This window comes from Alnus glutinosa, chromosome 7 (genome assembly GCF_958979055.1).
Source record: "Alnus glutinosa chromosome 7, dhAlnGlut1.1, whole genome shotgun sequence".
Lineage (NCBI taxonomy): Eukaryota > Viridiplantae > Streptophyta > Magnoliopsida > Fagales > Betulaceae > Alnus > Alnus glutinosa.
Window position 1 is genome coordinate 28,392,133 of NC_084892.1, and position 16,225 is coordinate 28,408,357.

At 37.0% G+C, this 16,225-nt stretch overlaps 2 protein-coding genes and 1 long non-coding RNA gene across 3 annotated transcripts; all 3 read right to left on the reverse strand.

Moving 5' to 3' along the window:
- Positions 1-7,376: 7,376 nt before the first annotated feature.
- On the reverse strand, positions 7,377-7,859 carry LOC133873422 (uncharacterized). Its single transcript, XM_062311127.1, has one exon. The coding sequence runs from the start codon at positions 7,857-7,859 to the stop codon at positions 7,377-7,379; it is 483 nt and encodes a 160-aa protein (XP_062167111.1).
- Positions 7,860-9,848: 1,989 nt separating this feature from the next.
- On the reverse strand, positions 9,849-10,964 carry LOC133873423 (uncharacterized). Its single transcript, XM_062311128.1, has one exon. The coding sequence runs from the start codon at positions 10,962-10,964 to the stop codon at positions 9,849-9,851; it is 1,116 nt and encodes a 371-aa protein (XP_062167112.1).
- A 625-nt stretch (positions 10,965-11,589) lies between these two features.
- LOC133872541 (uncharacterized) lies at positions 11,590-15,651 on the reverse strand. The gene is made up of 2 exons (XR_009901055.1): positions 15,418-15,651; positions 11,590-11,869 (listed from the first exon to the last, which is right to left on the reverse strand). It is a non-coding gene; the product is annotated as an uncharacterized LOC133872541 (long non-coding RNA).
- Between the last annotated feature and the right edge of the window lie 574 nt (positions 15,652-16,225).

Genomic DNA, 16,225 nt, shown 5'->3' on the forward strand with positions numbered 1-16,225 from the left:
GTGTCTCATTCCGCATGCGACACGATAGCCCTAGCGCCAGATCATCGACACCTCAACCCTAGCTGCCACGCTAACAGACACGTCTGCCGTTGACCGTTGCCCGTTGACTTTTTGGGATTCAAGTGTTCTCTACTCAATTTTTCGTCCTTATTTCATTTTTGCAATCTATTTTTGCATTTGAAGCTTGAATATGTCTCAATCGGCATCGAATCTTGATTTGATTGTCCATCCTATTGATGTGATATTGGATGGATCCAATTATAGCATGTGGGCTCAGAATATGGAGGTTTTCTTGAAAAAACGCCGATTGTGGCGTTATGTGACTGGAGTAGTTCCTAAACCAGTGCAGAAGGACAATGAGAAAGAAGAATTTGCATCCCGAATGGAAGAATGAGACAGTACTCACTACAAGATTTTGTCTTAGTTCATCAACACTTCCATTCTGTCCATCAATAGTCTTATTCCGAGACTTGGGAATGCTATAGTTGCTTCGGATTTTCTGGCCAAAAGATACAATTGCACCTATGATGCTTCCTTAGAGTTTCAACTTGAAGCTAAACTTTATCAGATGCATCAAGTACCAGGTCAGTCTATTTCTGATTTTTATTCACAGACTAATCATCTTTGGGAACAATTATCTGTAGCAAATCCGAAGTTGGAATGTTCTAAAGATATTCAAACGTTTGCTACTTGGCTTGATCGACGGAAGTTTATGCACTTATGATGGCTCTTCGGGATGATTTTGAATCTACTCGAGCCTCTCTTCTTCATTGTCAACCACTTCCGACTTTAGATGCTACAGTTTCTGAACTCATCTCTGAAGAAACTCGTCATTCCACTATAAAGATGCAATCATCTGATATGGTTCTTGCCACTGCTTCTCATGATACTTCATAGTCTTCTACTGGGCATTCATCATCCCAATCCACCTCCAAGACTGGCTTTTGCAAGTGATGTAAATGCAATGGTCATACCATTAATGAATGTTGCAAGTTCCAGCATTATAAGCAGAAACAAGCTTCCCAACAGACAGTTGCGGTCGCTTCATCTGCTTCCTCTACACCCGAGACTCCATCTCAGTCCACTTCTCTCACTGCAACTAACGTGAATGACTTAATTCACTAGGTTTTGTCCCAATCCTCCACTGCCTTATCCGTCACCACAGGTAAATCTCAATGGTTTATAGACTCTGCCTGCTGTAATCATATGACATCTGATTCCACCATCTTCTCTCATAAAACTACTCTCTCTCCCAATCCTACCATATACACTATCGATGGTTCCCATATACACTATTTCTACCTCGAATTTATCTGTCAGTGATACTTACCTTGTGCCTAAGTTATCCTTAAACCTTCTTTCCGTTGGACAACTTTGTGAGCTAGGTCTTGAACTGAAATTCTCTAACAAGGGTGTTGATGTACAAGATTCACAGACGGGTCAGTTACTTGGGACAGGCTGTAAAGTTGGACGTCATTTCGAGCTCTCATTTCTGCAGATTCCTTCTTCAACAACAACTTCCATGGCTGCTATCACAGTCACTTCCAATTTGTGGAACTCTCGATTGGGTCATGCCTCACTTTCACGTGTCCGGCTCTTGGCCTCTCAGGGTCATTTAGGTTCAGTTAATTTTCAGTCTTTTGATTATGTTTCATGTCATCTTGGAAAACAAACACATTTGTCCTTTAATAAAAGTGAATCATTTTCCTCTGCACCTTTTGACTTAGTCCATTATGATATTTAGGGTCTTGCCCCGATTCCGACTGAGGGGGGATCTCGTTATTTTGTTATCTTTTTTTGTGGATGATTACAATCATTATACTTGGATTTATCTTTTACAGCATTGATTTGAACTCACTAATATTTACTAGAATTTCCACAAAATGGTGCAAACTCAATTTTTTTGTACCATTAAACTTTTCGTTCAGATAATGCAATAGAATACAAGGACAAGTCGTTTCTTACTATCTTACAGCAAAATGGGACAGTCTCTTATCACTCTTGTCCCTATACCTCACAACAAAATGGTCGAGCAGAACGTAAACATCGTCACATTTTAGATACGGTAAGAGCACTTCTCATTTCTTCCTCTCTTCCCGAACGCTTTTGGGGAGAAGCTGTTATTACTGCTGTCTACACCATCAATTGTGTTCCCTCACTCACTATACACAATAAAACTTTGTTTGAGCTTTTCCATGGTAAGATCCCTAACTATTCATTACTTCGAGTTTTTGGTTGTGATTGTTTTGTCTCTCTTCCTCAACATGAACACACCAAACTTGAACCACAATCCAGACTCTATTGTCTTCTTGGTTATGCTCTCACTCAAAAAGGTTATCATTGCTATGATCTCATAGCCAAGCGTCTTCGTATTTCTCGTCATGTGGAGTTTTGGGAACATAAGATGTTTACAAGTATTTCTCATTTTTCGCAGTGCTCTTCCATTTATGCTCTTATTTTTATCGACCCATCTATTGCTTTAGTCCCTGACTCCTCTGTAGAGATGCTAAGTTACTTAGACACTCCTTCTTCGATTGTTCCTGAGTCTCCTGACATGTTTGCTGATACTCGTGTTCCATCAACTGCACCCGAGCTCGTCCAGGTACCTGCACTCCGTCAATCCACTAGAGTAAGAGCCCTTTGGTAGCTATCAAACCGATTATTAAAAATAAGAAATTTTGGTTTTGCAACTTGATCGGTTTTCACAACTACGTCGATTTTAATATTTATAACCACTCGCAATAGTACGAGACTTTGCAGAATAGGACTAAGGAGGATATCGTACCACAAGGATTGGGGGTTGTTTAGTTATGAAATACTTAAGACGTTTCCTAATTTAATTTTGAAAAAGAGAATTTGTTTAGTTTTATCACTAAGCTAATATGAACTAAAACAATTAAAATGGTGAGAATTTAAGAAAAAGAAAAGTGTAGGGCATTGATTTCACTCAATTCTCATACACATGACATACTATATTCCTCCCGAATTTCCTTCACAAGTGTAATACGAACGCGTAATGATTATTAATCACATGACGATCTCAACATGAAATTACTTTAGATTTAAAGGCAATAATAATCCATCTATTTATACAATGGTCATTCAACTAAGATCTATGTTTGAATGATTCATGCTCCCTAGTATGGACTATAAGACATTTTACTAAGCATACACATCTATGGAAAAAGTATAAACCATCTTAGTTTTGCACATAACCTCCACACAAAATTACACTACAATTGAAAAAAACATCTAAGCAATAATAAAAACTAAAAGAGTGTGGAGTAATATATGTTCCCTAGCATGAGTTTATCAAATCACATAAATTATGTCATAAGCACCATTACATAATCATCTCTAGGCTATGTAATCGTTACTCTTGTATGAAAATCTAAGAATAATACAATCAAACCATGGCACTTAGAAATAGTTCATCAATACCCTACAACTAATTTAGCTACTCATGGAGATATGAGGTTCTCTTATAGGAAAAGAAGAACCCATTTCTCTAAGAGGTCTAGGAACTACAATTTAAACTAACAAGATGAAAAGCAAACAAGAAAAAGAAGAAAGAAGTTGCTGGAAAGATGTAAAGAACACTTGCATAAACTATAATTAAACTTTACTTGACTAAAAACGGATTTAAAGTAAGTTACAGAATTAAAATACCCTAAATCTAAGCTCTCTGGAAAATATGAAGGAAATGGTACATCACATAAATGCACAAAAACTAAAATTAAGGAAAATAACTAAAAACTCTCTCTCTTTACTCTCACGTCCATCCTCTATTTATAGAGGAATTGGTACGACAAATCTAGCCTATTCAATCTCTCTCAGCCGCACAAAATGATGGTGACAAAATCTGATTAGAACCGCACAACTTGAGGATGAATTTAAGCCACACAAAAATATGCCGACATTTGAAGATCTTTTCTGAAATATCCGAAGTCGATCGATCGATTTATTTTGCCTTGAAAATTTCGATCGATCAAATGTAGATCGATCGCTTTATGTTCGACTGGTGAATCGATCGATCAACTTTTCATCCAAGGAAATTTCGATCGATCGATTATAATTAATTGATTTTCCTCTTCCTGGCAAGAGCACTTGAACTCAAATGTCTTCAATCTTTAACCTTAATGTATCTTGGGCTCAACTTGTTGATTTTTGCTCTTGTTTCCAATTAGGACCTAGAAAAGAGATGAAACACTAAAACATAATAACACATTATTTAACAACACATTTTAGGGTTTAACACATGCAAATTAAGGGGCTTGAATGTAAACATTCAACGTTTATTACACCCCTAAACTTACATAATGCTAGTCCCTAGCATTACAATGTAAAAATTAAATATAAATAACTACTATAAATCCTTTTTCGTGGGAAACACGATTGCACATAGCTCATGCAACAAGCCTTTTAAACCCCTAGGCTACCCTAGTGGACGAGTGAAGTCTCGTGAAGGTTTAGCAGAAATGCTACCTACAAACATTCTTTGTATTCATGTTAACCCTAAGAATTAAGTATCTTCAACATAATGGATTCCTATTCATGAACAATCTTAAACTAACAAACCCATCTTCACACAGTGTAGAGAATTCATGTCTACTCACTCACAAATGGCTGGACAAGATATCATATGTTCAAATCAATGCACTAGATATTAACTTATAGCTATGGGGCTTCAAAGTATTTCCTACATATATGTGCTCCTAATGTCTCAAATTTCTTCAAATTTCTCACAAGATGGAATAACCAAGGCATAGGCAGTGTTTTAATTTTATTTACAAAATTAATTATGGTTGTGCAATGCTTAACTCCATTAAGCGTCTAATTAACCTATGTATCAAGTGTTAGGCAAGTAACTCCCAAACCAAAAGGCTTTAGGGCACTAGATGTAGAACATCGCAAAGGGCTTAATAACTCAAGTCAAAAAGAGCTACGAAGTCAAACTAACCATTATATTTATTTACTTACATCTTTTTATGCGAACACTCAATGCTTAATGAAGCAAGAGGTCCGGTTACTCAATGAAGTTTTTTTTTTTTTTTTTTTTTTTTTTTTTTTTTTTTTTTTAACTAGATTTCCATGCCATTATAATGCCCAAGTCATCCATTCCATAAGACATTCAAATTCCATCTAAGACACTCAAAACAACTATGTATGGTTTACAACTTAAAATCGTATCCCACAAGCAAAATTCCAATATATTTCGTGATTTTCATCAACACATGCATTCTCATAACCAAAGGTGAGTAAATAAACTTAGAGTCTCTACTTGTATGATCATGTGTTCAAAAGCTTAAATTTGTCAATGAAACGCAATTCATAATTATAAATCAACCATATTCTAAGGAGTAACATAAAAATATGCACTTGTTAAACAAAAATTATGGGCAAAATCTGAAAAGTGTCTCCAATCCCCCAAACTTAAAGGACACATGGTCCTCAATGTGTAAATGAAAAGTAAGCACAAGATCAGGGATATAAGAAAACCTGATTGGGGGAGGTATGGTTCAGAGCATACCCCCAAACTTAGGGTGTGGAAACACTTAATCTAAAAAGCAAAACTAAAAACAACAAGAATGTACAAAGTCAACAAATAAAGAAGAAAAGAAATCTCACAGTCCCCATATAGTCGTAAAGTCAAAAGCTCTGCCTGTTACATCAAAATGGCATGTGAAAAATACATTGGGAAGGAAAGATAACATCAAAACCAAAACCACAATGTGCATGAAAAAGACAATGCTATCTAAAGAAATAAAGGTGCCCAATGGAACTCATGGTGCAGCATCTGGAGGTGGTGGAAGACGTCCTAAAATATCACGTAACATGTCTTCCATAGCTGTCTGGCGAGCCAGGATCTCGGTGCGAGTCTCTCGCATCTCAGTACACGTGTCGCGCATCTCTGGAGCTAAGCTGTCCAACTGAGTCTGTAGTAATGAGAAATCGGTGGCAGTGGACCGAATTGAAGTCTGTCTCAAAGCGGAGGGCTCAGCCTCGAGTGCCTTAGCTGCAGGAGCAGCATCTACATCCATGTCGATCGGAGGCTCGCCTATCTGTGGCATATGGGAAATACTCTGCGTCCACTGAGCGAGGCCAAAAACTAGGATCTTTCTGTCTAAGAGGGCCCTCTCAAGAACATGAATACCACTAGAAATGATGAGCTTGGTGATGAGACATGGAAAAGGTAGTGGTCTCTGAGATGCGCTTGCCAGCCTCTTGTCAATCATATCTTCCCAACACTTGTTCAGTTCTTTCCAAAAAAGGTGGGGAACATTAATCCAGTATTTTTTTCTCAAAAGCATGGAGGGCAGTTAACACATCACCTATCCTTTGGGTTTTGTGTCCCAATGGTCACACATTCTTCTTAAGGATTGAGTCTACAAGTAATAGGTGATGGGGCAGCCGTGCCCTCTTCGCACAAGTGCGTCTATCATCACCGTAAGCACCCTCAAACATATCTCGAATAATGAAATGCAAATCATAGTGCGGAGGGTACTCACCAAATCGACCTCTCGGATCGGTAGTAGGGCAACCAAGTTCATTGGCAATGTCTTCAATGCTCACGTAAACATGCTGGCCCAAAACAACAGAAGACAAGTAGGCCGGTTGTCCGTGTCATAAGTGAGATTCTGGTAGAACACACGGACAAATGGTGGATAAAAAAATCATCGGCTGCTTTAAGAGAGACAAAAGGTCGCTTCCTAAATTAACGATATGCCCATTTCACCGACTCCTTTTCACGGAATGCACTGACAATGTCAAAACGGGTTTCGACATTGAAGGGTTTTTACTGCCATTCCCTTCGGATAAATTCACCAGGGTGGTCAGGACTATCGGGAGAGGAAGGGTGGGCGGGTTCCATGAAAAACATTCTTTTAGGACTTTTAACAAACACTTGGTGTGTCACAAATTTTTTTCCAAGGAAGGCAAGATTTTTGTGTTCAAATGGGCAGGGAATGTGAGGGGAAGAGAGAAAAAGAGATTTAATAGAAAAGAAATGAAGGAAAAAGACTAAAAATTGAGAAAATAGGGGTGTTGGGAAGAAGGGTCCGAGAGGTGTGAGGGAGGGGCTCTCGGGTGCTGGGGGAAAAAAAAAAAAAGAAATGAGGGGGGCACGTGGCTACTAGGCGACTTTGATCGATTGATTTTAAAATCGATCGATCGAAATTTAGATCGATCGAAATCAAAAGAGATCGATTGAAAATTTACACCCCCCTTCTCTTTTTCTTTTTTTTTTTTTAGACAGAGACATTCAAAACAGAGAAACAAGAAAAGTAAAAGGAAATGATACAAAGAAACTAAAGGGCGATGAAACTTATTCACGTCAAAACAAAAAAAAATACAACCTAATAAACTTATGCAACTAATTATGAAAAGTAGATGGGATCCGTTAGATCAACGGAATCCACATCTTCGTTATGCTCAATGCCCTGAATGTAGGGTTTTAATCTCTGACCGTTAACCTTAAAAAATTGGCCAGTTTTGGGATCCTTTAACTCAACAGCTCCGTGAGGGGATACAGATGTGACTATAAAGGGCCCATCCCATCTCAAATGGAGCTTACCAAGAAACAGGCTAAGTCTAGAATTGTAAAGCCATACTTTTTGATCTTGAATGAAAGTCTTAGGCTGGATGTGTTTATCATGAAATGCTTTCGTTCTTTCCTTATACATTCGGGCACCCTCGTAAGCATCATTACGCAGCTCTTCAAGCTCGCTCAATTGTAACCTTCTGTGGGATCCTGCAGATTTTATGTCAAAATTATAGGTCTTGATTGCCCACCAAGCCTTGTGCTCTAACTCAACAGGGAGATGGCATGCCTTGCCATAAACAAGACGATATAGCGACATGCCAATCGGTGTCTTGAAAGCTGTACGGTAGGCCCATAATGCATCATTGAGTCAGAAGGACCAATCCTTGCGATCCGGCTGAACCGTTTTCTCCAAAATTCTCTTTATCTCCCTATTAGATAATTCCACCTGGCCACTTGTCTGAGGATGGTAGGGTGTGGCAACTTTATGAGTGACAGAGTATTTGACAAGTAATGTTTTTATGAATCTATTACAACAATGTGTTCCTCCGTCATTGATAATTGCTTGAGGCATACCAAATCTACTAAAAATATTTGTCTGAATGAACTTCACAACAACTTTATGATCATTGGTTTTGGTTGCCACAGCCTCTATCCATTTTGATACTTAGTCCACCGCCACTAAAACATACTCAAATCCGAAAGATGGCGGGAAGGGTACCATGAAGTCTATCCCCCACACATAAAAAATTTCCACAATTAAGATGTGGTTTAGAGGCATCATGTCCCTTCGGGACATTGTTCCAAGGCGTTGACATCGATCACACACCTTACAAAACTTGAAAGAATCCTTAAATAAGGATGGCCAGAAGAATCCACTCTACAAAACCTTCGCCATAGTCTTTTGCGCACTAAAATGTCCTCCACATGCCAGAGTATGGGAAAACGTGAGGATACTATGAATTTCACCTTGAGGTACACAACGGTGAATAATTTGATCAGCACAGTACTTGAAAAGTTCAAGATCCTCCCAAAAATAGGATCGGATTTGCTTGAAGAAATGGTCATTAGCTTGCTTAGTCCAATAAGAAGGGACCTTACCTGTAACAAGATAATTAAATATGTCAGCATACCAAGGTATTCCTTGGGGAGTGATCTCTAGCAGTTGCTCATTCGGAAAGGAATCATGCACTGGGATGAGAGAGGACTCAAGAAATATACGAGAAAGATGGTCAGCTACAACATTATCAAATCCTTTCTTATCCGGTATCTCTAAATCAAACTCTTGTAATAAAAGTATCCATCGAATCAAACGGGGCTTTGTTTCCTTTTTAGCCATTAAATGCCTCAATGCGGCATGATCAAAGTATACAATCACCTTGGATCCTAACAAATAAGAGCGGAATTTGTCCAAGGTGAAAACAACTGCTAATAACTCCTTCTCTGTGGTGGTATAATTTGCTTGTGCTTCTAACAGAGTCTTACTAGCATAATAAATCTCGTGAGGGAGCTTGTCCTCACGTTGACCTAAAACAGCACCCACTGCATAGTCGGATGCGTCACACATGATCTCAAAAGGGAGAGACCAATTGGGGAGCGAAGTTTCTCAAATGCATCTAAACACGCTTCATCAAAGTTGAACAAAGTCTCATTGGCAAGAAGATTGCACAAGGGTTGCGAAATTTCGCTAAGATCCTTGATGAAGCGGCGATAAAAGCCGGCATGTCTGAGAAATGAGCGAAATTTCTACTTCTATACCTCTTTTGGACACTACATGTCCCAGAACAATTCCTTCTTGAACCATAAAATGGCTTTTCTCCCAACTTAATATCAAGTTTGTCTCCTTGCATTGTTGAATAACAAGTGAAAGGTTATGGAGACATTCATCAAAGGTGGGTCCAAAGACGGAAAAATCGTCCATGAACACTTCAAGGAATTTTTCTACCATATCCGAAAAGATAGACATCATACACCTTTAGAATGTTGCAGGTGCATTACATAACCCAAAGGGCATGCGTCTATAAGCAAAGGTACCAAAGGGACAGGTAAAAGTTGTTTTCTCTTGATCCTGAGGATCAATGGCCATTTGGTTATATCTCGAATAACCATCCAGGAAACAATAATAACTTTTTCCTGCAAGACGTTCTAGGATCCAATCAATAAATGGCAATGGAAAATGATCCTTCTTAGTTGTAGAATTGAGTCTCCTATAATCTATGCACACACGCCATCCAGTGGTCGTGCGTTAAGGAATTAGGTCACCAGAAGAACTCTCAACCACAGTGATACCAGACTTCTTAGGTACCACTTATATGTGACTCACCCATGTACTATCTGAGATGGGATAAATGATACATGCATCTAACAATTTCACCACCTCTTTCATGACTACTTCCTTCATGTTAGGATTCAATCTCCTCTGTGCCTCCCTGGAGAGCTTAACATTATCCTCAAGATGAATACGATGCATGCAAATGGAGGGATCAATCCCTTTCAAATCTCCCACACTCCAACCAATCGCTTCCTTGTGTTCCTTCAGAACATCCAGTAAATTACTCTCTTGGTCATCTTGCAGATCAGATGGAATAATGACTAGGAGGGTATCATTTGTACCTAAGAAAACATACTTAAGTGTTACAGGAAGCTGCTTAAGCTCAAGCTTTGGTGGGGAGATCAGAGAAGGAATAGGAGGGATGCCTGACGTGCTAGGTAACGACTCCTTTGGCACTCTCCAAGGAGGAAAGTCTATTGCAGCCGCAGTGTCAAGTAATAAATTAACTTTGCCAACATAATGCTCTGTATCAAAGTCCTCAAAGTCAAAGTGGGACAGGCAAGCATCCAATGGATCTTTAATCAAAAGGTGGGGGAGTGTGTCTTTAACAGTTTCTTCAATCATGTCCAATAAGAAACACTCATTAGTATCCGACGGATGCTGAAAAGCCTTGAAAATGTTCAGCCTTACTTTCATGTTCCCAAAGGTTATCTCCATTTCTCCGGTCCTGCAATTTATGCAAGCGTTAGCCGTAGCCAAGAAAGGACGTCCAAGGATGATCGGGATAAGCCTTGCGGGGTCTGGGACAAGTTCTGTATCAAGAACAATGAAGTCTACTAGGAAGTAGAACTTGTCCACTCTAATGATTACATCTTCAATAATACTACGGGGTTTCTTAACGGATCTGTCTGCAAGTTGTAAGACAATCGTCGTGGGCTTCAACTCTCCTAGTCCTAATTGCTGATAGACCGAGTAAGGTAATAAATTAACACCTGCACCTAAATCAAGGAGTGCCTTGTCAATGGTATGGTCTCCAATAATACAAGAAATAGTGGGAGCACCCGGATCCTTAATCTTGGGGGCAACAGTGTGTTGTATCAAAGAACTTACTTGCTCGGTCAGAAGAATTTTTTCTGGACTAAGCTTCCTCATCTTGCGCTTTTGAGTACACAAATCTTTTAGGAACTTAGCATAAGGTGGGATCTACCGGATAGCATCAAGAAATGGTATATTAATTTGTACCTTTTTAAAAACATCCATCATTTCTTGATATCTTTCTCCTTGCTTTCCAGCACTAGGAGACTCTTTGAGACGTTCAGGGAATGGAGCTCTAGGCTCATAAAGTGTCTCAAGAATGGTTTTCAACTTCTCTTTTGGATTCTCAAGGGGTAACTTTGGATTTGGTTGGGATTCATCTTCTTCAGTGTCCTTTTGACTAACATGATTATCGACTGTCCTCCCACTCCTTAAGGTTGTAACCGCTTGAACTTGTTCATGGGTGGTGCTGCCAGAATTACTCCCATCGACCATGTATTGTCCCTTAGGGTTGGCTATTGGTTGGGAGGGAAGTTTTGTGACGACCCTTTTTTTTTTTTTTTTTTTTTTTATACATAACATTTGCATATACATTAATCTCTTAAAATATAAACGGATCTTCACAGTGACACGACGATATGTCGTAAAACTAACATATGATACATACCCCATAATATGTACCTGGTAAATCAGAGTATAACATCTATCTACTATGCAGCGAAAAACATAAACCTAATAGCGTAAATCGCATCTTAAACATCTATCATAAATTAATCAGAATCAAGAGCCAATATTACATCTATCTGTTTAAGTCTTTTCTCAAGTTAAATACATAACATAAATGACTATACAATAACAAATGACACAGGTGTCACAAGCCATAAACAATAACCATAAAACAGAGGACGCCCATGGTCCCGCAAATTACGACCGTCGCGGCGAGTTTCAGTCATAATATCCCAAATACACTTCTACAATACCAACAACTACAACCGAAGTACCTGCAACCAAAGAAACATCATCTATACGGTTGTTGGGGTTTGCCACATCCGTATAGGTGGAATTATGAGCCCACCGTCTTAGCATAAATGAATATACTAAGACCTCAGAGGTATACTATTCACTGAGTTTTCGCAAAGAACCAACTTTTCTTTTCTAGTCATGCGTACACTATAACAGCCACCAATGTTATAAACTTTTGTTTGAAAACCCCCATATCTGATATAGTAAACACCGACTAATAGAAAACATTTAAAGCATACTACGCAGCTGAGCATATACTTAGAAGTTCCATTGTTGGAAACAACTACATACATCCTCCCCTACGATAATACTTTTGATGCAGTGAGACTTAGAAAACAATAGCATTTAAATCATGCAACCATCCGATAAAATATACATAAGCTCTTTTCCATTGAGACTCTTATGCATACTAATACGTCTAGTAAAACTACTCATAGTATAAAAACATCAATAATAAAAATAATGTTATACATGCTCATGCTCATTGTTTTATGCCTTGGGGATTTAACCCAAGTATAGTGCTTCAAGGGAATCTAACCCAAGTATAGTGCTTCAAGGGAATCTAACCCAAGTAAGCACTAGTACGTTAAGGGAATCTAACCCAAGTAGGCACCTCATGGGAATCTAACCCATGGTCGAGGACCTCAAGGGAATCTAACCCAAGTACCTCGTGAGTACTTCAAGGGAATCTAACCCAAGTAAGTACTAGTACCTCAAGGGAATCTAACCCAAGTAAGTACCTCGTGAATACCTCAAGGGAATCTAACCCAAGTAGGCACCTCATGGGAATCTAACCCATGTATAATTTCCCGTGGGCTATGAACCTCACTTCGATGCACGTTTAGCGTTCATATGCTTATGCCTCATGCCTTAAAAACAATATACATTTCATTTCATGAATCATGCCTTAAACACATACTTTCTTTATAAAACATAAACAGTCCAACATATCATTTCTTAGACAATTTGCATAACTTAAATCTCCAACTTATACTCACTCTAAAATCACATATCATATTCATACTTCAAAACATCATCATAATTTCAATATACTCAAAAGTACTCAAATCATCCAAAACAGATTATAATCAAGATACAGTTGGTTTAGGTTTGTAAAACAATATATATATATATTTTGCAATTCATCATATATGAAAATAATACTTCTCAGTGAGTAGAATACTCACCTTGGCTGCATTGGACTCCTGACTCGAATATTCCATTGGATTCTAGTTACTCAAACTCTACATTGGAGAACAAATTAAAGTTTCCAATCCGGATACGATCTTGCAAACATTTGTAACGTTAGACTACTCTATTGAACTTATACCCTTATAGCACATAAACTACCCGCGTGCTTACACATCGCTTCACTCGCTTCTAAACTAGCTAAGTATCTTAAACTATTATTAAGTTAATCATTGGTTATGGGTTTGTATCTTATCTTATTTATTTATTTATTATTATATCTTATTATCATTATTAACCCTTAATAGCTTGTTACTTATTTACTAAGTTAACCATACATACTTAACTCATATACATGCATATGTATGTTTATGTATATACGTATACACATACAATGCTTATTAAGCTAAACATAGCCTCATAACACACTTAGGTATTTTATTATACATAGATAAACACATTAATCAAATAATTACATTACTAATTGATTTTGAAACCTACTCATGTATTTTTATAATATTACTATTTTGTGTTTGTTGTCTTAGGGTTATTTGGGCAATTTACTATTTTACGACATTTTCATTTTAACTATTATACTTAATACTTGATCTTTATTAACTATTAACCATCGAAGTAATTTAAGCTATGAGACATTAATCTTATAAAACATATTAATCTAATGACTCTTATTAAACTAACTTATAATCACATATTGTAATATACATTCTTTTGTTACACTTTGGCTATTTATTTATTAGAGCTTAGGGTATATACATAAACCTCAAAGCTTAGTATTATACTTAGGATCAATTTGCTATTAGTCGATCACTCTTATGGACCCTATTATGTCTATTTCAATATCCAAACTATTATCTATGTTTGTTTGATACAATTCTTACATTTATTTTATATTTAGTTATTCACTTATTTTATCCACCTATTCTTTGTCCCCTATGATATTAATCTTAGGCTTTAGGTGGGTAACTTATTTTGTTTCTTAATCTTTAGATACGACTATTAGTATATTTTATACTTTATCTTTTATTAGCAACAACTATCTAGGTAGTTTAGATTATAGTAAGGTACTAATTTAATAACTCTCATTAAATTAGATTATAATTCCATTTGTAACTTATCCGTTTACTAAAGCTTGAAGCATAGGCATAGACTTCTAAACTAGGTATTACACCTATTGTTATTAGTTCATATCTCTTAGGGATTCTACCACAATATTAGTTATGTTAATATTTTAATATCTAACAAGCAATCTATGTTTAATTCTTGTATTTCTTTTACATCAAGTTATTTACTAATTCATTTAATTTATTCTTTCTTTATACTAATGCATTTTATTTACTATTTATATTAATCTCTATCCATTCACTTGTTTATTATTATTACCTTTTATCTTGATTTTAGTTCAACCATTGTACATATATGCATTCACTTATCACATTTTATCTTTTTATTCATTTTGCTTCATCTTTAGTCAATCATTCCTTATTGCAATTTATGTGAGTCTATTTATTTGATTTTAGCCCTCATCTCATTTGGCCTTACCAATATCATATAACTCCAATTTTAACTTCTACCCATAGTTAGTCGTATAACAAAAGATCCATATACATTAATTCCAACATTAAAACTTCAACTCTTTTCTAACAAATCAACCTAACCAATCAAAACACATATTCAAAAACACCCACCATTTAGACCTCAAAACAGCCCCAAGACATACCTCTAAGCCCATAAAATTACTCCAAATCAGCCCATCAAAACCCTTTCAAAACTCAACCCAATCAATTCCAATCTCCATGGAACCTAATCCAAATTTCAGCACCTATTCTAGAATTTTAACACAAAATAACACTACCAAAATTCCAACATCAACATGCTAATCAACCAAATCCACAAATACAACTCCAAATTTCGGATTCAACAAAATACACCCATCAAAGTCCTAACCGGAAACTTTCAAAATCACAACTAAAAATCAAACATTCCCTCAATTGGTAATCATCAAAATAGATGAACTAAATCAAGCTTCAAAACCCACAAAATCCATACCCATTTCAGGTAGAAACCAAAACAAGAGATAACCCATAAATTTCCACCCAAAGTGAACCCTAAATTCGGACCCAAATTCAAAAATTACCTTCAAGAACACCAATTAAAGCTATCAAAACCGAAACCCATTTTAGGAGAAGACATCATCCGGCCAAACCCCCAAAAATCGCAATAAAAGTCCTAGGATTTCAACCTAAAATCAAACCCAAACAAAGCCCTACAATATCATGCGGTTTTCGTGCTATTTAAGCAATGGGTAAACGGAAATATGAAGGAAAACCAAGCATTCTACCTTCCTTGACGTCCATGGCCGAAACCCCCATTTTCTTCTCTTCTACTTCCTCTAGAGCCGAATCCTTCTTCTTCTCTTCTTCTCTTAAACTCTGCATCATCTCTCTCAGTTTCGATCTCTCACACCCAACGTGTGTGTGACAAAGAGAAGAGGAAAAGGAGAAGAAAGAAAGGGGAAGGGTGGGCTGTGTGCGTGCGTGAATGAGGGGAGAAGAAGGAAGAAAAGAGAAGAAGAAAAGAGAACGTGCGTGGGAGAGAGAGAGAGAGAGAGAGAGAGAGAGAGAGAGAGAGAGAGAGAGAGAGAGAGAGAGAAAGAAAAGAAAAGAAAGAAAATGGATAAGGTGAGGGACACGTGGCGCGATGTGAGTGCCTGGGAGAAGATGGGGTAATCTTCTCTTAGCCATTCAGGTGGTGACACATAGTAGAATAGGATTCTCTTTATTTTTAAATCCCAACTTTTATTAATTACATATGAACCCCCCATTTTATTAAAATCATATCTTTTAACAATTAATATTCAACCCCACATTTAATCTAACTATATTTTTATCAATATAAATAATTATTTATTCACTAGGATCCACCATTATTATTATTTATCATTATTTCCTAAAGACCCATTAGTAGTATTTTTATTATTCCAATTTTCATTATTTTCTCTTAAACTCATTTTATTTCGATAATATAAATATCATCACTTAGAATCTAATTATTAGTCTCATCTAATTTAATAAATATAATTTACTAATTGCTAAACTCCCTATTTATTTTCTTGGTCTTTACAAGTTTACATTCTTTTCTCTGATTAA